This window comes from Uranotaenia lowii, chromosome 1, assembly GCF_029784155.1.
Source record: "Uranotaenia lowii strain MFRU-FL chromosome 1, ASM2978415v1, whole genome shotgun sequence".
In the NCBI taxonomy this organism is placed as follows: Eukaryota; Metazoa; Arthropoda; class Insecta; order Diptera; family Culicidae; genus Uranotaenia; species Uranotaenia lowii.
Genome location: NC_073691.1, coordinates 206,760,853 through 206,783,435, shown reverse-complemented (window position 1 = coordinate 206,783,435; position 22,583 = coordinate 206,760,853). Strand labels below are relative to the sequence as shown.

General features: G+C 34.3%; 2 protein-coding genes across 18 annotated transcripts in view; one reads left to right on the top strand and one right to left on the bottom strand.

Moving 5' to 3' along the window:
- LOC129745252 (complexin) overlaps positions 1 to 22,583 on the bottom strand; it is a 588,611-nt gene that overhangs the window by 433,766 nt on the left and 132,262 nt on the right. The gene's annotated exons all lie outside the window — the stretch shown is intronic.
- On the top strand, positions 9,538 to 18,379 carry LOC129738325 (nose resistant to fluoxetine protein 6-like). Its single transcript, XM_055729508.1, has 6 exons — positions 9,538 to 9,650; positions 9,709 to 9,854; positions 9,925 to 10,159; positions 16,727 to 17,400; positions 17,463 to 18,137; positions 18,197 to 18,379. The coding sequence occupies exons 1-6, from the start codon at positions 9,563 to 9,565 to the stop codon at positions 18,320 to 18,322; spliced, it is 1,944 nt and encodes a 647-aa protein (XP_055585483.1). The 5' UTR covers positions 9,538 to 9,562; the 3' UTR covers positions 18,323 to 18,379.

Below are 22,583 nucleotides of genomic sequence, written 5' to 3'. Positions count from 1 at the left end.
AGTTGGAGAAACTGATCAATACCATGACTGAAAAAAGTGTGCGCCGGCCAATGGGAGATACTAAGAATAAAGTAGAAATTTCTTTAACAAAAAACGGTAAATATTTTTTATCAAATTTTTTCATTAAAGATCATAACATTACCTTCTTTTTCTTCATAGAAAGTATTTCGTTCAAACGAATGGTTTTTTAGATACAGGCATTCGTAACTGTCCCATTTCTAAAAGAACTAAGCTTTATTTTCACTTTTAACGATGCAGTATATTAGAAAATTGCTACCTTTAACATAAATGCTATTGCTGTGAGATCGAAAAAAATACTTTTCCGTGAGTTTGTCAATAGAAACTATTTGGATATTGTCATGTTGCAAGAAGTACAATTTCACGATTTTTCATGTATTCCTAATTATAAAGCCATAGTCAACATAAGTACATCGAAAAACACAAGCACAGCGATACTGATTCGAGATTCTTGGGTCTTGCCAATATTTTGTTGAACCCGTCTTGTCGAATTATTTCAGCAGTTTCCAATGAAATCAATTTAGTGAATGTATATGGCCATGTTGGATCACAACATATGTTGGAAACAGAAGAACTTTTTTATTATACATTAGCGCCCCATCTGAACAAAAATGAAACTACTTGTACCTTTTTGACTAGAGATTTAAATTGTGTTATAAACTCTCATGATACTGTAAATATCACTATTAATTTCTCAATTTCCCTAAAAAGATTTTTAGAATATTTTAGTCTGTCTGACGCTTTGTATCTTACGTTACCTAATAAAAAGCAATTTACTTTTCATCGAGCTTCTTCCTACTCGCGATCGTTTTTATGTCAGTAAATCGTTTCATGATGTAATTAAAAAAATCAAAACCATCGCTGTTACCTCCACAGATTACCACGCGGTAGTAATGTCATACAAAATAGAAACATCGCAAAGGCTTCTTGTTGTGGGAAAGGAATATTGGAAGATAAATACTAAACTTTCAAATGACCAATAATCTCAAGACGAATTTATTGAATATTATAAACAACTCAAAATAAGGCGTAAATACCATACCAGCTTTAGCGAATGGTGGTCTTTTGATGTGAAATACAAAATCAAACAATTCTTTAGAAATAAATTCTTTGAACTTAACAGATCGCTTCGTATTAAAAAAGATGAATGGACAAAACAAATGTTTGATTCGCAGCAAAAACAATCACAGAATAAAGATGTAGTAGATAAGTTAGCTATAGTTAAATCCAAAATTATAGACTCAGAACAAAATTGGTTGAACGTTTATGCTCTAAGATAAAATGTTTGATCAAGAAAAAAAAAAATATATTTATCAAATTTCGAGAATGATGAAATGTAGAATTAATCCTCAGTTCTAAGTCCTAAAAACTCCCGAAGGAGTTATAAATGATCCGAAATCTATAAGAAACCGAGTTCAATCCCACTTTAAACAATAATTCACTGAAACGAATAAATTAGATACAGTAAGGTTTTTTTTTACACTGATATACGTACCGCGTAAAAAAAAACCGTGTAAAAAAACCGTGTTAATTCCCGAAAACCGTGTAAAAAAAGACCATTCGAATTCTGCAGCTTTGAAGTTCTGACACTTAAGACCTGAGACCTGACACCTGACACCTGAAACCTGAGACTTGAGACCTGGACTTGAGAATGTAGACTAGAGACATGAGACCTGCGGCTTTAGACATGACACCTGAGACCTAAGTCCAGGGACCTGAGATCTGAGACATGAGACCTGAGACCTAAAGAATGAGACCAAAGACATGGGACATTAGACCTGAGACCTGAGACTAGAAACCTTAGACATAAAACACGAGACCTGAGACCTAAGACATGAGACATGAGACCTGAGACATGAGACTTGAGACTTAAAACATGACACCTGAGACCTGAGACCTGAGGCATGATACATGAGACAAGAGTCATGAGACATGAGGCATGAGATATGAGATATGAGACCTGAGACCTAAGACCTGAGACCTGAGACACGAGACATAAGACATGGGACCTGAGGTATGAGACAAGAGCCATGAAAGATTAGACCTGAGACATGAGACTTTAGACCTGAGACAAGCTACTAGTGTTATTACCGCGAAAAATTAGATTAGCTCCGATTTCAACTTGCGACCCCTTGAGTGAAAAGGTTTGACTTGTGAGTGACGAAAAATAGTGTCGCGAAATCGCTAGTACAAGCTACTAGTGTTAGAATCGCAAGAAATTAGTTTAGCTCCGATTTAAACTTTCGACCGGTCAAGTGAAAGGGTTTGACTTGTAGGTGATGAAAAATAGTGTCGCGTATTTTCTCTTAAAAACCGTGTTAATTCGCGAAAACCGTGTAAAAAACCGTGTTTATTCCCGAAAACCGTGTAAAAAAAGCCGTGTAAAAAAAACCACGTAAAAAACCGTGTAAAATAAAACCTTGGTGTAATAGCTTTGAAGCCTTAACTTTTTTAAATAAAAGGTTTAGTAACGAAGCTATTTATAAACTTGTAGAACCTATAACAGATTTAGAACTATCGACAGCGGTTGAACATTCAATGAAAAAGAAGGCTCCGGAACCTGGTGGAATAACTTATGAATTTTATAATTTAATGTTTGACACTATTAAGGAAGAATTATTGAAACTTATCAATGGATTTCTAAGAAATACCTTGAAACCTTTGGAGAATTTTTCTGATGGAATTATAAAACTCATTTCAAAATAGGGATGCAAAAATAATTTAAATAATAACAGGCCTATATGTCTTCTTAATTCAGATTACAAGCTCTTCACGAAAATTCTTGCTGGGAGAATTTCAGCACATATTCATGAGATTATTGGACCGGAGCAATCATCGGGACACAAAGGCAGCTCATGTATGCACAATCTACACATTATTAAAACCCTTATAGTTAGAGCTGAACAATCGAAACGTTTTAAAATAGCACTGTTAAGTGTGGAAAAGACCTTTGATAAAGTCAATTACAGAAAATTTTGGCAAGTATTGAATGAAATAAGCTTACCGTATGATCTAATGAAATGTCTAAAAAACCTTTACAGTAAAGCATCTATACGTATAACTGTGAATGGATATCTAACACACTCATTTCAAATAATTTGTTCAGTGAGACAAGGCTGTCCAATGTCGATGATACTTTTTTCTATTTATGTTGAACCTTTGATAAAACAGATCCAAGCTTATGTTATAGGAATACTCGTAGAAAATAATTTTGTGCAAATATTAGCTAATGCTGATTATCTTACAATACTCATAAGAAGTGATGAAGAAAACTGAAATTTTTTGACGTAGTTTTTCAAACAGATTTAAAACAAATGATTGAAACAAACTTTCATCAAATCATAGTAATAATAAAATCGACTGTATCCCTGTATAGTTGGCAAAAATTGAATTTAATTGATATCTAGCGACTATCAAGATTATAATAAGCCAATTTTTATGGAACCACACACATTTTTCAGAGTTGAGCGGAATCAGTTATACTTACCAAACAACCAAGGTGGTCAAAGCTTGTTAGATCCGGAGACACAAACTCAAGCGCCTTTCATTGAAAACATTCTATTTAACAATAATCAACCAATCCAGCATTTCTTAATAAGCAAACCGGCCCTAAAAAATGAAACCACAAATTTTAGAAAATGGTTAACTATGGCTCAAGATTAGAGTGTCAATTTCCTGGCCATTTTAGCGTTCCCGGGAATCGGGAAATCTGACAATCCTTTTCCCAGGAATTCTCGGGATCCCGGGAAAAATTGAAAATGAAGATCTCAACCCTCTACTGCGTACGAATCCATATCAATATGACATTTTAAAATCTTTGGCAGAACCTAGTATTACGAAACAATTCAATTTTTTTTTTAAAACTTCAAAAATTCAATAAGCAAACCGAAGACCCAAAACAGAGTACTTCCATCCACAAACTCTGATTTTAGCTGCAAAAATTTTAAATAATTGTGAAAGATTTCTTTTTCTCGATAGTAATAAGCTAGACTTAAGGGGGGGGGGGGGGGGTAGGGTCTATCGCTTTAAAAAAATCGATTTTTTTATTTTTTTATTTTCTTATTGTAAAACATTTCAAAAATGTTGTGTCAAATATTCAAGTTAATTGAAGCAAAACTGTAGAAGTTATAGGCCTTTATCTCCTCCTATCTAATACTGCAAGAAAGCAAGAGCAGAAACTTCAAACGCGTTTTTCTCGAAAGCACATTTTTAAAGTCCGTGGACATCGTCATTTGAAAACTACTTATCCGATTCTTTTCAAATTTGGAGCATATTTTCTACATATAAAATACCAGACCCCAACGTTTTTCTTTTTTGATTTTTTTACTTTGGGGAGATTTTACAGGTGAAAAATGGCGGATTTTTGAGTGAAAAATCGTAGTTTTTACTTCAAACAGCCACAAAAGTTTCATAAAAATATTTTTAAGTTAAATAAAAACGTTGGGGTCCAGAAAAACATCTATTAAAAATATTTTGCTCTGATTTTTTGACTTCAGATGATTTAGTGCTGAGATACAGTGTCCACCGCAAATCGTGTTTTCTAAAAAGCATCCTCGAAAGTGCTCCGTCACCGGCTCATTTTTCAATATTTTTCTACGAAAAAATTACTAAATGTTCTTTTAACAATGCTTTTTATAATGCAAAAAATTTTAATACATTTGTTTGAACGATAGCTCTAGAAAAAAAACGTGAAAATGGTGTTTTTTTTTATACCCGTTAGACCCTACCCCCCCCCCCCCCCCCTTAAGGTTAATCATCAAAAATTGTAAATTTTCGAATAACTATTCATTTGTTCATATAACTATCTATTTGTAACAACATGTCATTTATTTGCAGATGATTTTGCTACTGTCAACAGTATCCAAAACGGAAGTTCCAAATGATGAGTTTTGCAATATGGAATTTTCATATTCTTTCAGTAGCGTTTCACTATTGGAATTGTTTGGTTTTATGTTTTTTTTTGTCGTTTTTCACTTTAACACTAAGTTTTCGATTGCCAAATTTTTTTTAATCAAATTCAATGTATTAACCAGATTTAAGAAAAATAATATCTAAGACTTATCCATCAAGGTAGAACTATCATTTTCCTTGCTCAATCTGATTTATTTTTCCAATTTTGATCGTGTAAATTTTAAGTAATCAAGCACATTTTATTGGCTACGGGAAACCCTGGGGTTTTCAAAGCGTTTCCCGGGATTCGGGATTTCCCGAATTTCTCTAATTCCCGGGAATTCCGACCGGGAAATCCCGGGTAGAACACTCTACTCAAGGTATGCAAAAAGAAAAAGAATCGGTTTCCAATAGACAAATATATTATTATATCCAGAAAAGAGTTGTAGAAGTAATCGCATGGGTTTGAGCTTAGATGACCCAGAAGACAAACTTTGTAAAGAAATAGATGAAAATCGATGTAATGAAAGGGCAGGTTTGTTTCTCGTTTCGGAAGCGTTTGCTTACAATATGGTGAATTATAAAAATACTAGTATATTTAGTTTCAAAACCTTTGCGAGAAATTTAATGGGATAATTGTTTGTTTTTTAGACAATTCCTTGATATATACTTAAACATCTGTTAAGACTTGTTTTCAAAATGATATGATAAATGTACAAAAAAATGATGTCATTCCAGCACTTTCTGATAGATTAGTAGAATAGTATTATAAGCAAAAAGATTAGTCTTTAAAATGATTGATTGTTAATAAAATTGTTGATTAAAAAAAATGCAAATGTCATTGCAAATGAATAGAAAAATAATGTTCATATTTGGCGCTCTGCTGGTTTTTTTTTTAAACTTCAATATAACGTTATCAGCAGATGGATTTTAAGCCCTTTTTCGATTTTTCTTCATTTTTTTATTTACATGTAATGAACAAATCAATTGCTTGCTCATCTCAACATGAAATTTATGACATGAAAAATGGATGGGATATTCAATTTAAGTTTTCAAGGACAAAGAAAATCTTATCCAAACTCAAATATTACAGTTTTTTTTTTGTATTTAAGCTGTTGTCAAAAAGAGCACTATTGCAATACTGTAATTAAGGACGATACATTCGTCTTATGTTTGATTCAAACTTCTTATTTTTACATTCAGAATATAAAACGCTTCTTTTTAAAATCTATCGATTCTTTTTCGATAAAATAGTAAATGATTGAATTCGTTCCGCCATAAGGTTTTATTTGTGTCCATTTAACCTCACTGATTTGAACAAGATTTTCTCGTAATTTATCAAACATGCCTAAAACAAGTACAGACCCCGTTCGTTTTTGGCAACATTCGATTTTGGCAACATTCGATTTTGGCAACATCCGATTTTGGCACATGTGCCAAAATCGAACGGTTTTTAGAAACAACCATACCTTTTAGTTTTCGTTATAACAGGACCAAGTTAATTTAGACAAACACCATAAATACGTTTTTATGTTCTGAAGTGGTGATAAAATGCAACAATAAAAACAAAAGTTTTCAAAAAAAATTATAAAGTACTCAAAAATGACAAAAAGATGAAAACTTCAAAAAGTTTAAAAAAGAATTCAAACAAAAGACTGAAAATGATAAAAAAACAACTAAAAAATGATGAAGAATGACAAAAACATCAAATATAACAAATGAAAGCAAACATTCTAAACAAAATAAGAAAAGTGCAAAATGCATAAAAAACATGATGAAAAATATTATAAATGACTTCAAATGGTCGGAAATTGACTAAAAATATCGTTTTTGATAATAATAATAGATATTTTGTAAAAATAACTGAAAAAAAGTTGAGAAAAAAACCGTTCGATTTTGGCAACATTCGATTTTGGCAACACAAAATATACGGGCGTGTTGCCAAAATCGAACGGGGTCTGTACTTGAAATTCCTGCTTTTTCCAAGCCACGAATGAGTAGTCAATGAATTTTTAATAGGAATAGTCACTAAGGGGCCGTTCAAATATTACGTAACGCAATTTTCGGTCATTCTGAACCCACCACCCCCCCCCCCCCCACTCCCCTAAGTAACACATTCGTCTTAGATTTTCTATCCTAGTTCCACTAAGCGTAACAAACTCTTATACCCCCTCCCCCCCCCTAATCGCGTTACGTAATATTTGAATGGCCCCTAAAAGGCCAGCAATTTTCATTGAACGGCATGAGTAGAAATTACTCAAAACTCATAGGACAGGACAGTTGAAGAGGAAATCACATGCAGTCAGATACCGTGTTTTTTCACCTCAGAGGCAACCTAGGTTAGCACTAACTGCTGTCATCGTGCTCATTTATTGCTCTAGAGGCAAACTATTTTCGCTCGAAAAACAGACGAAGTCGCCCTGAGAAGAAAGTCAGTTTTGGGAGAAGTTCACCAATACTCGCAACGTTGTTGTCAAAACAATAAACAGCTGTTTGTGGCTGAAAGCAAAATAGTTGAAATAGTGAACGGAACAATTATTATTGCGGCGATTTTGAACCTCTCAGCCAAGCAAAATCGTACTATCTGCTGTCCAGTGCAATCCGGACACGAAAAAAGACAATCCAGATGTGAAGAACCGAGTGAAGAAATCCAGAAGGGAAAACAAAATGACAGCTGCATGTAAACATTGCGCTCTTTCTCACGCACACCTACGTTTGGAATAACTGTTTTTTTTTTGTTTGTATGAAATAACTCGGGAACAGTGGTGTCAACTGTTTTTCAGATATGTCTGGAAGATTTTGAAAAAATGTCTGGAAAAGTGTGGAAAATTCTGGATGGCGAACTTTATAGGCGATGACCTTTTTTTTGGTCGCCAGATCGCAATATTGCAGTCTAGGGGATAACACTTATTACTTCATCACAGGAGAATACATTCTATACACTATCAATGCCTGAGACTAATGTGATGATGTCGGCGGTACTACGTTTTATGCTTTACTTCCTGTTTTACTACCATCTTCGTGGCATTCATCAATCTTCAATTACATTCTTTTGTCTGAAAATTCAAACTCAAACTTGAAACTCAAAAGTTTGGAAATGTCTGGAAGAAATGACAAAAGTCTGGAAATCTTGAAATCTTAAAAAAATGTCTGGCAAAAGTCCAAAAAGTCTGGAAGAACCAGAGAAAATCTAGAAGGTTGGCATCACTGCTCGGAAATCGAAAGTCGTTTTTTTTTATTCGGATGGATCCAGAGTTAAATCCAGAATAAAAAAAACATGCCAAAAGAACAGTCTGAAACTGTTTTACAGTCAAAGTGACAAAAAATTGATACCTCGTTAAACGGTTCTTACTTATTTGGGGGTAGAGCATTTCATGGATTATAGCCGCTCCTTCAGACCAAGCCGATTGGAATCTTCGCTAAACTATAAATAAAATAGGTTGGGGCTCATTTTTTCCCAACATTTTTGTCTCACTTGATCAGGAACCATTCTCAGACTTCCTTAGAATGAGAACTGACTGTCACACAGCAATGAGCACTGACCTTCCCTGGCTGCCTCATAAATCAGTTGCAACGATCCAGTTTACAATCACAAATGAGATCTATTGAAGTTGGTTAGTTCTTTGCTGCCGGTGGTCTCTCTCCGGATGACCGCCGGGAAGGTCACCAATCGGCGCATTTATTGTCATTTGGGAACAGCAAGACGGCAGATGTAATAAAATTAGCAAACAATATGAGAAATTTGGTCACCTTCGGCGTTGTTGATCCCACAGTTGGGCCCACATCTCTACTGGACGCTGCGCTTAGGTTTTTGCATGGATCGGTGTCTTAAAATGTTTGGACAAAAGGGGGAGTTGTCTCTGCATCGATTGAACCCATACGATTGATTTTGTTTTCGGTCCGGTTTTTGGATCAATTACTCATTCACAAATGTAGGGTTGCGATGCAATAAATCGCTAATAGAAAACAGCTATAAAAACCTATTTCGAAGCATAGTGGTTTAGCAGGTAGCATGTTCGACTTATGTTATATTTGGTTCAATTCAATTGCAGTGATGTCATAAATTTGAAAGTTGTTATGGTTGTATACACCTTTCTAAAATGACTGTTTATTTTTTGATAAACATTAACCGTTCTTATCGTTGAAAAGTAAATTTCTTACTGAATTCAGCCGTAAAATTTTTTGGAGCAATTCCATGTTCTACTCCAACCACAGGTACCCATCGAAAAGAAGTTATTCATAATTTATTCGCCCAAAAAACCCGAATGAATGGACTTGCAAAGCTGTTGGTGCGACGAATTATGCGATAGCTTGTTTTGGCCGCTATGAGAATGAACTTCCATAGCCCGGGGGAGGGACGCCGTTTTGATCTGTGCAGATTCCGGTCCATTCTTCAGCTGCAGCGAGCCAACTTTAGTCTGAAGTTTACTTCCATCGGATCACGTTATTAGGTGTGGAAGTTCCGCGAAGTATTGGTAGTAGTTTAGTGGCTCTTCCTAACCCATCTGGCGTTCGTGGTGCGATATGGCAGATTAGAGGAAACTGTCTCCGACAGAGTAAATTATTCAACGTTTTTTCTCTCATTTCGGAATCTGGACCGGGCGCAGGCGACTTTCGCTGTGGGTCCATTTGTGTCTCATCTCATTCATTAATTATGCCTAGCCATACCAACGGACTGGTGGGACTTATCGTGATTTTAGCCCAGCTGATACAGGGCAGTGCCAGTGGTGATTTCATAGATCGTGAGCAATAAAACCTAAAAAAATTGGGAGCGGGAAGTTACCTTTTTTCTTATTTCAGTGAATGAATACCTCAAGTTCCCCAAACTCTACGATTACGATCATTTTGGAGACTGTCGTAGAACAAATCAGAACCAGTTCGTCTATTGCCTCGTCCAAGTTCACTTCAAACCCAACGAAAGTTCGGCTCTGTGGCGCAATATAAGTGTTTGTAATCTTAGTGATAAGCGAGAAAAATTAAAACACTTTACCAAAGTGTCCCTATCTTTATTCGTAGAAATTTTCCGAAGATCAGCGCCATTACGATCACCGGATCCAAGAGCGAGGAATTTGTGTACCGACATGTGAGAAAAAGCTGAACCAAGATCTCAGCTTGCAGAAACATCATTCGCATGCCGATTTGCTGAAACTTTGCATCGGCCAGGAGCTGGAACGTGATTTCGGATTGCAGATCGAACCAAATCTTGATCTACAGCGTTGCTTCAGCGCAAATGACGTGGCACCGTCTCTCGGTAAGAAAGTAAACGTTTCAGGTGACAAATCTCGGAAGAGTTCAATGACTGTGCCAAGCAGGTTCGGTGGCAAAAAATCAACACTTTGTTGAGAGTTAATTGCCTTGGTGTCTTCTTCTGAATCGAAGAAATTTGCAAAACATTAGCTTAGCCGGTTGACCTCGTCTGAGGTGCGTATTCAAATCAGATTATGGCGCGTAAAATCGTGTAGGTTAGTAACAGTCAAAATACGTTGTTTAGAAATGCGCGTTTCTGATCCAAAAGAGAAAAAAAAAACAATTTTATGCATTAGTGTTTACTGCTTTAGAACAAAAAAATTAACTGAAATAAGTTTGAATCATCGTTTCCGAATTAAGTAAGGACGGAATGATCATTTGAGGTCACCTTGGAGACATCCTCTGTGTTTATGTAATGCAAAACCCCAAAAGTGATTCACCTTGTCTGCTACGCATATTCAAATTTGCCAGTCGTAAACTTGGTTGTCATTGGTATCGACAATAGTGCGTTGGTCAGAAAGATGCGTGTATCGTTTTGTCAAGGAAAAACGAAATCCCGCTCAAGCTCAAGCAAATTGATTTTGGCTCCCATTCTATTCCGTTTCCGTTTTGTTCTAAATGTTTTTCTAGATCTAGATAACCTTAGGTATTCACTTATTGGATTTTTTCAAATTTGTCAATCCATTAAAATTCAAAAGAAAATTAAAAATGAAGATGCTCTAAAGTTGAAGCTCATACAAAATTCATAACCTTTTGCTGGTGATGAATTAACCCTAATCCACTGTTCAGTGTTAATATTAGGGGAGAGAGGGATATCATGGGCCACTTTTTTCTTTGCTTCAATTGACAAAATTGACAACATTGACAAAATTGACAGAATTGACAAAATTGACAAAACTGACAAAATTGACCAAATTGACAAAATTGACCAAATTGACAAAATTGACAAAATTGACAAAATTGACAAAATTGACAAAATTGACAAAATTGACAAAATTGACAAAATTGACAAAATTGACAAAATTGACAAAATTGACAAAATTGACAAAATTGACAAAATTGACAAAATTGACAAAATTGACAAAATTGACAAAATTGACAAAATTGACAAAATTGACAAAATTGACAAAATTGACAAAATTGACAAAATTGACAAAATTGACAAAATTGACAAAATTGACAAAATTGACAAAATTGACAAAATTGACAAAATTGACAAAATTGACAAAATTGACAAAATTGACAAAATTGACAAAATTGACAAAATTGACAAAATTGACAAAATTGACAAAATTGACAAAATGGACAAAATTGACAAAATTGACAAAATTGACAAAATTGACAAAATTGACAAAATTGACAAAATTGACAAAATTGACAAAATTGACAAAATTGACAAAATTGACAAAATTGATAAAATTGATAAAATTGACAAAATTGACAAAATTGACAAAATTGACAAAATTGACAAAATTGACAAATTGACAAAATTGACAAAATTGACAAAATTGACAAAATTGACAAAATTGACAAAATTGACAAAATTGACAAAATTGACAAAATTGACAAAATTGACAAAATTGACAAAATTGACAAAATTGACAAAATTGACAAAATTGACAAAATTGACAAAATTGACAAAATTGACAAAATTGACAAAATTGACAAAATTGACAAAATTGACAAAATTGACAAAATTGACAAAATTGACAAAATTGACAAAATTGACAAAATTGACAAAATTGACAAAATTGACAAAATTGACAAAATGGACAAAATTGACAAAATTGACAAAATTGACAAAATTGACAAAATTGACAAAATTGACAAAATTGACAAAATTGACAAAATTGACAAAATTGATAAAATTGACAAAATTGACAAAATTGACAAAATTGACAAAATTGACAAATTGACAAAATTGACAAAATTGACAAAATTGACAAAATTGACAAAATTGACAAAATTGACAAAATTGACAAAATTGACAAAATTGACAAAATTTACAAAATTGACAAAATTAACAAAATTGACAAAATTGACAAAATTGACAAAACTGACAAAATTGATAAAATTGACAAAATTAACAAAATTGTTAAAATTGAGAAAAATTACAAAAATGTCAAAAATTACAAAAATTACAAAAATGACAAATATAACAATAATGACAATAATGAAAAAAATTTCTTAAATTAAAAAATGATGAACATTCTTTTTCCGAAGCAATTTCTGTTTGTTTTTTTTTTTTCTTAGAGTCTGAATAGTGAAAAATTTAAGTATTTGAGCTGACTATCGTCTGAAAAACCAATTACGTAAAAAATCGGTTGAGAAACAAGAGAGATATGTTGGTTTTAGTCAGGAGTGTCAAATTGACACTCCAGGATTTGTAATGGGTTAAAATTTCTGGGACAGATCTCAAGCTTATAAAATGTGTCGAAGATTAATGGTTAACAAACTTAAACTGAACACTCTAAATACCTCAACGAAAGGTATTTGTTGAAACTCGGCGGCCCAGGGAATTGAAAGTTACGCCTGTTTCAGTCCAACTTTTTTCGATCCTGGGCCGTTAGTGTTAAAAAGCTTAGAAAAAAAAAACGCATGCGAGATGAATTTTGATCAATGAACAAAAAATATAACCAATAAATTTATCAAAAAATTGTATGGAGAAGCGATTTTTGGAAGCATTTTTTTTAATCTTTATATAATAGTAAATATTAACAGTAATATTAATAGTAAAGTTTGTGGAGTATGACATCCAAAAGAATTATTCTTACCTAGCAGTTTTTTTTCTATTTTGGTTTTATTTGGACTAAGTATTTCTTTTGAGGTTCATTCTTTTCAATTTTTATTTTGATTGAATCGAACAGATGAAATTGCAGTGATCTATGATCATTTTATGATATTCTCTAAGAAATGAATCGATTTAAATTATATGCAATAAAACTTAATTTTCACTCAAATTTAATTTTGTTAACAAACATAGTCAAGAATAAATTTTTATCATTTTCCACGAGAATTCAAGAATTTACAGCAACTCGACTTGCAGATTTTCCGATAGCCGAGAATGAAAATATGTCGAGAAATTGTCCACCGGTAAAACTGTCCATTTTCTCAAAACCGGAAATACCGACTTTTGGAACGGTAAAAACCGTTATTTCCGGTAATTTGTTCATCATTCTTTAGCATTGTATTAAAATTGACACAGCTAAATGATTTTTTTTACCAAATATGTATGAGCAAAAATAATCAAACTTTGTTCAATAAGCTTCAAAATCTAACCTCAATAAATCTTACTGCAAGGTTTATGTGAGATTTGATTATTGATAAAGCTTGTCGATGTAACTTTTTTAATTTAAGGTATAATGGCGTTCAAAAGAGCATTGAAAAGCTGCCATCCCTCTCTTAGATGATACTTTTTGATGAAATTTAACACATTTAGTTCAGCTATCGAACTAGCGCTTCACAACATTTAAAGACTGAATAAGTGTACAATGACTGAAAAAAGATACAGCTACAAGAAATTTAAGATCGCTTCACAATGATCACTGTTTTTTTTTTATAGATAAACTGGAATTTGGTAACAAGATGTCAAAATGCCAAATCTATAAACAGGCCAAGCTTATCAAAATCGTTCTAAGCGGAGCCTGGCTTTCACAAATTTAAAATTTCAAACCAAAAAAGTTGAAAACTGATTATAAACTTCCTACTTTGATTTTAAACATAAAATGTTTCAACAGAGTCAGCATTAAAAAGATGTTAAAATGTTTGTATGAAATTTCTGTATCAATATTTTCAAGATAATTTAGGGAACTCTGTTGTTTCTATTTTAAAGTTTTTGAAGCATTTTCTTTTTCCAGACAAAGCAGTTACAAAGTTTCTATAAATTTGCAACAATTTTAAAGCAACAAAGAGCGTAAGGGTCAGATACAAACAACTATATTTATTGCTGAATTTGGACTGGTTTTAAATAGATTTTTATTTCTTTTGTCCGTTTTAATTTTGGAAAGGCAAACCTAATGCGATCACGACCTAGGTTGCGGGGATAATATTCGTATTTGAGACATCTATAATCTGTAACTCTGTGAGTCAACCAAAAACTTTATAATAGTGTTTTGAGTTTTGTTTATTAATTGATAAAGTCATTTATGTTCAACGAAAAATCTGTTTGTTCATCAAGTTTCATTTCAATTTCATGGAAGACTATAAAAACTTTTACTAAATCTGTAAAATCTGTTCTTAAATCTGAATACTTGATGCAACCTCACAACGAAGTTATAAAAAATTACGAATATTATAATTATCATGAGAATGATGATAGATTTATGACAAAGGGATAATTCAAAGGCCTAATAGCATCTTTTTCAATTGAAAATGTTGCGTTAAAATTTCTGAGCAATTTATGCCATTACTTTTGCAATATGGCGAAACCTTTTCGTGAATTCGATATACTTTGGAAAATACTGGTTTTAGCGGTTTTAACGGTTTTATAATTTCCAAATACCAAAATACCGGATTTTAAAAAAACCCGGTAAATCCAACCACACTAGTTTAAGGTTGAAGTGGCAGTGAGCAGCTAGCTTGCTAGCATGTCAGCTCCAAACAACACTCAGCTTTATTTTTTTTATGTTAGCATGATTTTTCCTGATTTTTATTTTCAAGCTCCCTGAATTTTGGAAAAAAAATGTTGGAAACCATGCCTGTTGCACAAAATAAAATTGCTGTATATCGCCAAGTATCTTCACCCTGGCAAAAGAATAACTTCTCTGGCATGTATCTAATCATCGCCACAACGAAGTGTACCTTCTGTAGCACGATTTATCTCATATCTTGCACAAGGCTCATCATCTAACTTGAAATAAATCTCCTCCAACAGCCTAAACGCATAAAATTCTTAAGCTCGAAGCACAAGAACATTAACACAAAGCATATGACCCAACACAGATCGAATCATCGCCAAAGGAAGATCTACGTTATTGACCCGACGTATATAATCTTTCACACAAAGCATATCAATCCAGCACGAAGCATCAATCTTTAGCACAAAGCACGTAGCAAAGATCTGAAGCACGAAGTATACATCTTCAGAACGAAGCATCATTATTTAGCACGAACCATAGATCTTAAGAACGAAGTATACATCTGAAGCACGAAGCCTTAATCCTTTATATACTTTTGCATGAAGAACATTGTCAACAACGATCAAAGCATCTCCAGGCATCGCATCAGGTGGAACAAACCCAGCCTGAATGGAACCTGCCGTACGAAGCAACACTACCTGTTTAAGTGTCCAGACAGCTCAAGAAGGTATAGTCCTACAAAGATAAGACTCTACCTTCTGCGTATGCCGAGCTGTTAGGTACGTCGCGAACGTTGTGTAGGATACCTCCACCGCCACGGAGTATCTAAGTAGAACGCGCTCCATACGACGGAAGCTTCGGAGATAAGACTATACCTTCTTCACAGTCGAACTCGTAGGGGGAAGAGTATTTACGCCGCGAAATACTCTCGGATAGAGAGATTTCATGTCGTCGGCGGGTGAGTCACTCGAGTCGGTGTAGGATAACGTCTTCGCCGGGAATCATCCGAGTAATCATGTGCTATGACTCTCGACCGGCACACGGACGGGCAAAGATGACAGGGCCTCGAGCCAAACCAAGCGGAACCAAGCGGAACCAAGATCTCTAGTCGTTCGAAGAGAGGTCATTGGCCTCTTGCAGTGGTCTCGAACAGAGGCGGAGCGCATGATAGTCGTGGAAAGAGCTGTCAGACACAGTCTTTGCCTCGTTGTTGGGAGAGAATCCAACCGACAACTTAGGGTCGCTCTCGGGTTTGCTCTCGTTGTTGAAAAGGTTTCAGTGTCGCACATGAGAATTGAGTGATTTTAGGAACATGGAGACTGTCTCCAATAAGTTCGTGTTCGATGAACGTCTCGGGTAACATATGTGTTAATCGATAGGAATGTATAACTTTACGGCATAAAAACGTCTCTGTGACACCAGAATTTCCAGCACTTTCGAACAGGCACAGAGAGAAATATGTAGTTCATCATGTTGTGCTTATTGCTTTTTTTGCAAAATGGTATCAAAAACGACTTCTTCCAAGCACTTTGAAATTTACCAGTGCGAATGGCCAGGATGGGTAACTGAGGGTGGCTTCCACATAGCGTCTACGCAATTTTTCAAAGTATTGGCCGGAATTCGATCAGGTCCCACAGCCGATGACGGTAGCTGATGAAGATCAGAATTAATTGACGGTTCCATTGAGGCTGACGCAATGCAACTATCTCCATCCATGTCGTTTATGAAAACCAAGTTAAAAGTGAGACAACGAAGTTCATCCGATGGGACGTTCCTTACCTAAGGCGACTCCTGGAATCGAGTTACTTGGATGACTCTACTATCGTCACCTCAGGCGCGGCGCAAAACAAGAGCCCTTATATTCCTCATGTCTCACGTTTTACGTTTTGCATTTCATGTCAGTAAACTAGATACTTCAACCGAATTTGTACAAAGATCTGAATTTTTAAATTATTTTTTTAAACTAACCAAGATTATTCTCTCTCCCCGCACAGACTTCCTGGAGGTAACGTTCATCATCGTAAGTGCCGTTCTGCTGGCCCTCACAATCTGCTCGACATGGATCGATCTCGGAATCCGGGCAGACACCGGATTCCCGCAGAACTACTTCCGGAAACCTCACTGCACCCGACGCCACAAGCTTCTGACGGCATTCTCCCTACCACGGAACGTCCAGAGACTGAAAGAACCGGCGAATACCGTCGTAAGACAGGATTTACTCTTCTTGGAAGCGTTCCGCTTCATTCAGATGAACCGAGTTATTGATCTTCACGTAACATTGGCGGTGGTAAAGATACCAAAGCTGAATCCTGAGGCGATCGAGGAGATATTCTACAATCCTTGGATAGTGCATTACGTGGCCGAGTTTCAGCACTACGTGCAGACGTTTTTCTCGATTTCCGGAATGCTGTTGATGATTAATTTTCTGGAACATGTGAGAAAGAATCCCCAGTTTGATGCGGGCTATCTGTGGAAGCGATTGCGTGCTCGGTTGTATCGGATCATTCCGGCTTACTGGTTCATGTTGCTGCTGGAGGCGTCCATCGTGAGGAGATTCTCTAAGGATCCTTTGGGGGAGCAGTTTGTCATGGATTCGTATCAGAAGTGCCGAAGGCTTTGGTGGACCAATTTGTTTTTCTTGAACAATTATTTCGGAACACATGAACCGGTGCGAGGGCTGATCGATTGATGAAAATTGTATTGATTATTTTCTGTATTTTTTTTTTCCAGTGCATGATCCAAGCATGGTACCTGGCAGCTGATCTGCAACTGTTTGTGATGGCTCTTCTGATTTTGGCTTTCATCTGGCGATGGCCACTTTTGCAGAAATACATTTTCACAGCAGCTATTCTTGGTGGAGTTTGTTACACGACGGTGATCGCCTACATAAGAAATTACCCTCCGGTGATGATAGACGATCTTAAATTGGCCAAAGAGTACAATTTTGGTAATCCGTACTTCGAACTGTACCAACCTTTTCACCTAAACATAGCGATTTTTGTCGCCGGAATGCTGGCCGGAAGTATCTATCATCGATTCCGGGAATCCCGAGCCACCATCCTAAGATCCCCACTGATGATGGTAATCTTCTATTCAGCCCTAGTGATCTACTTTGCCGGTTGTTTCAGCGACTTCTGGATAGTTGAACACCGGGCCACAATTCCGACCATCCTGCTCGCAATCTATGCCACCCTCTACAAACACTCCTGGGGACTGCTGAGTACGGTCATTCAACTGTGGACATCCCTGGCCTCTCGCAAAGCCACCTTCAAGGCCTTCTTCAGCCATCCTTTTTTTGCCGTTTGCGGAAAACTTTGCTACAGCTTCTATCTGGTGCACTTCACCATAATTCTGCAGACGGCCGGCTCTGAGGGACATCCCTGGTTTTTTACCGTTGGAAAAACTGTGAGTATTGATGTTAGTTTTAACAGCAAAAATTACTTAAATTTGAATTTATCTTTCAGATCGACATGATGTGGAACGTAAGCTTCCGGACGCTGATTTACGGCTTTCTGCTGTGTGTTTGCATTGAGCTGCCCTCGGGTGTGCTACTGAAAGAGTACTTCGAAAGTGATAAAACTGGCACTTAGCCAACCGTAGCATCGCGAACTTGCTTCTGTGTACAAAGTTGAGGCTCAGGGTTACCGATTTACAGGTGTTTTATTTTAAAGAAAGGAAATAAATTACAACGGTTTTTCCATTGACGTGGTTTGTTTACCTTTAGTTGAGCTGTATAATGTAATCAGGTTAAATGATAAATCAGTCAGACCTTCTTTTAACCTTAATTAAATCGCAAACTTAATAAGCAAGAAGGAGGAATTATTAATCAGTTGAACTTTTTTTTGCAACGTCAACATTTGCGTTCAATTGACAGTAATTTAAATTGACCTTAAACAATCCATTGAAATGCTGGGCCAGTAGAAATCATAATAAATTTACAATTCAATTTAACAAAGACCGCTTTTAAACCTTCAGTTTACATTTCGAACCTCTTTTATTCCACATATTCCACAGACTAAAATGCGTTTTTGTAAAATTTACTCAAATAAACAAACATCAAATTTTGAGTCTTCTAGAAAGATTCTCAGACATATTTGAATCGGCATTCAATGCCGAGTATTTAAACATTAATAAAATTTCCCTACCTTAGTTTTTCATTTGAAATGAATTTATTATAATTTTGAAAAAAGTAGGCGGCGATCGTGACTGACAAGCATGGTTAGTTTTGCTGCTAATTTTTTCCCATGAAAAATTACTTTGTTATACTTGTGATATGTTATTTGTGACAAAACTTCGTACAGAAGTTGGATAATTTTAGTTTGCATCCAGTTTATTCTTGTTTTATGTTCAGTGTTTAGAGGTCTGAAAGCTTAGTTCATTATCGAAATTAGAGGACGATGTAAATTGGCTATTGAAATAGCTGTGGCCGGTGTTGGAGTTGGAAGAAAATTTACAGCTATACTTTCTTTAAACCATTCTACAAATCGAAGCTAAGTATACTTTCATTGACTCTAAATTGAAATTTCTTGTTTAGTTTATAGGATTAAGTGTGGCTTTTGTGTTTTGCGATCTGCCAATGATAGTACAAGTTTCCGCAAAACAAAACTATGGTCAAGTTTCCAAGCTGATTTTAATGAAAATGTATTTGACAGATTTTTCAAGAGTCTAAATAAAATTTGCGCTGAATATATTTTGATTATTACGTTTTTCGAAAAAATAGTTTGTTTTTTTTGGTAATCATAAATAAACTCATAGTGCCAAGATTTACTAATTAATTCTAATTGCTAATGGCGGTTTATTGTTTATCAATTTAAAAAAAAACATACCCCGGTTAAACAACTAATAATTTTTTGCCTTATAAGATATAAAGTTACGGTCTCCAACAAAGTTGTTAGGCAGAAAATTTCCTAAGGAGATTTTATAAATTGGCACAAAAAACGTTAGCAGACTCGGCTCCACAGAAGAAACAAAAATGATGCTGATTTTTCAGTACAAAATATTCAATTTTCCCATACACACCTTAAAATTCAAATTTACTCATGTGTACGTCAATTCAAAATTCTGCAAAAAGTCATGCATGAGTTTTGAACCAAAATGAAGCTTTTTAGACCCCAGGGTTTGAGAAATTGAATAATGACCTCAAATCGAAATTCGTTCTAATTCCTCAGTTAAAATTTTTAGTTCATATGTCTTATTGAAGAGTTTTTTATTGTTCATCGGTTTAAAAAAAATTCTTTACGCTTCACGGAAGAAAAAAAATTTTCATATTTATTTTTGCAATTTTTATTAATTCACGTATGGTTTTCGTTCTAGGCACAGTTCAATTCGATTCGAAATTTTTACTCAGGCTTAAATTTTGTTCAAATTGAATCAAATTTTGAGATTTAAATGAGATTTGAACTCTGAGATGCTTGGTATGTCAACTTTTGAGTTAGAATTGTCGTCCGGAAATTTTATTTCTGAATCTGAGGTGTTATTCTGAATTCTCTGTATACATTTTCGAATACCGTTTTTCAATCTAATACTAATTTCTTGTTTGAATTTTTTTTCATTGAGGTTCATATTTTTGGAATTTCTCAGGATATTGTTTTTAAAGCTGACTTCCAATTTTTAAATGGTTTTGTGAAAATGTTAACCTGAAAACAAACACCATGTCATCATTTTTTCAAATGCAATATCGCCGGACTTAAGATGAAGTCATTAAAAATGACAAAATACTCTTAAAATCATAAAATCTTTTAATTAATGTTATATATACCTACTATAGTAGAAGCTTTAAAAAAATATGTTTTAACCTTTAATTGCAGATCTGAAATAAAAGCGTTAGTTTTTTCGAGGAGGTACCAATCTGTCGTACGAACTTGAGCAATGGTCAAATATTGCTTAAAGTTGATCATATAAATTGAAAATTGGTATGAATGTTTAAGAGAGGTCAAGGAGCAACTCAAAATTCCAAAATTTCAAAGAGGACAGTAAGATGTCGCGTGAGCTTTCATTAAGTCGTATGAAAAAAAAAAAATAACAAAGAGTTTTATTACGAAAAAAAAATACAAAAACTGACATAAACTAGTCGAAACTTCTTTCCGTTTAGAATATTTATAGCCTGGACAACATATTCTATATGTAAATTACAAATTTCAAAGTAGTTTTGATAACTTTCAATGCGGTTTTTTGTGAATTCTTAAGATGTTTCATACGACGTACTGAAAGCTCACGTGAGATATATCAAATCTTTTATTAATCTTTTACTAGAAAAATTGTAATGGATTTTTTTTTAAACTGAAATTGATCTTACAAAATATGTTCTCAAAGACACGAATAAGATATAAAATTGAAAACTGAATTATACTCTCCAAGAGGAAACTAACATTTTTATTCCAGAACTTTGACTTCTCATAAGCTTAATTTAATCATCAAAAACATCAACCTAATAAAATACAGCTTAATAGAATCTTTAAAAGAAGTATTTTGTCGTTTTTCTTCAACTTCTAATTCGTGAGATATTGCGTTTTAAAATGATGATTTTTTTTTCTTATCGTAAAAAAGGGGTGGAGATCCAGAAACAAGAACAGTAGGCAAATTTTCGGAAATTTTTTGTTTCTTATGTGCACTCTTAAAAGGAATGAACTAGGTTCTTGCAATTGAAAGAATAAATTTTCAGAGAACAATGTAAAGGTTACAAAACAAGAAACAATGTACAGTTATTTAATATACACTTTTTATACTTAAAAAAGAAATTATGGTATGAGACCATTCAAGTGCAGGAAAAATGACTGAAGAAATTATCAATTCAGGGTGAAATAAGGCGGGAGAATAAAGGACGTATCTTGAAAAAGAAAATTTAATGTAACGTTGCCAGATTGCCCGGTTTTATCCGGGTTTGCCCGAATATTTAATATTAAATTAAGGTGAAGTCCGGTCTGACACGGTTTCCCAGATTTCATTGGAAATGCCCGGATTTTTTTCGAACAAGTTTCATAAAAATAATTATGAAAGGTTTTTCGAAAGTCTAAAATAGAATTTAAAAATTGCTGATAAATGTTGTTGAAATTTTTTTTTCTACATTTTTGAAGAGTAAATTGCCCGGATATGGCATGGATTTCAGTCGACAATTTTTAAATTAAATGCCCGGATTTTGCCAGGTTTTCAGATAAAATAGTCCGCATTTTTCCGGCCCAGACACGTGCTGGAAAAATTCTTGCAACCTTAATTTAATGGACGTTTTTTCAAAAAAGAAAAAGGTCTTTTCGACTTTTCTACTTAAATTTGATTAGTTTAATTAGAGTTTTTTCAGTCCTACTTACAAAAATACGATTAAATACACTTGACAGGGGATTGTAGCCTTTCTTACAACCTGTAGGTAAATGAAACATTTGACTCGAAATAATTAAAAAAAAATGATAGATTATAAAATTCTGAATCATCGAATTATAATAACAGAATTTCAAACGCAGAAGATCCAGAATAAATTGAAAACAAAAATGAATTTTGAAATTTCATTTATGTAACATAAATTGCAATTAAATTGTGATTTTTGAATGACTGTATCCTGAAATATAATGCATGATCCCGTTCCAATGAAAATTTTCAAAGAAGATGCTTTATACCATGTGTTATGAGAATTCAAAATTTGTTCTCAGAAAACTAAAATTATCAAAAATTAAAATTTAAAAAATTGATAAAAAGGAGTGTATTTGAAAAAATGCAACACTTTGTTTCGTGAATAAGTTTTGAATGCATAGATGGAAATTAACAAAATTTGGTGACAATCTAACAAGTGGTTTTTGCGTTCGTTTAAAAATCGTTTAAGAAGTCCTAGATGACCCAATAGTGAGCCTCAATTTGAATTTA

What these genes read in the sequence shown, in the direction of transcription:
- LOC129738325 (XM_055729508.1), top strand. Translation starts at nt 9,563, where the DNA reads ATGCCTAGCCATACCAACGGACTGGTGGGACTTATCGTGATTTTAGCC. An exon ending in TGACGTGGCACCGTCTCTCG is followed by an intron (nt 10,160 to 16,726) that starts GTAAGAAAGTAA and finishes CTCCCCGCACAG; the next exon opens with ACTTCCTGGAGGTAACGTTC. An exon ending in TTTTTACCGTTGGAAAAACT is followed by an intron (nt 18,138 to 18,196) that starts GTGAGTATTGAT and finishes TTTATCTTTCAG; the next exon opens with ATCGACATGATGTGGAACGT.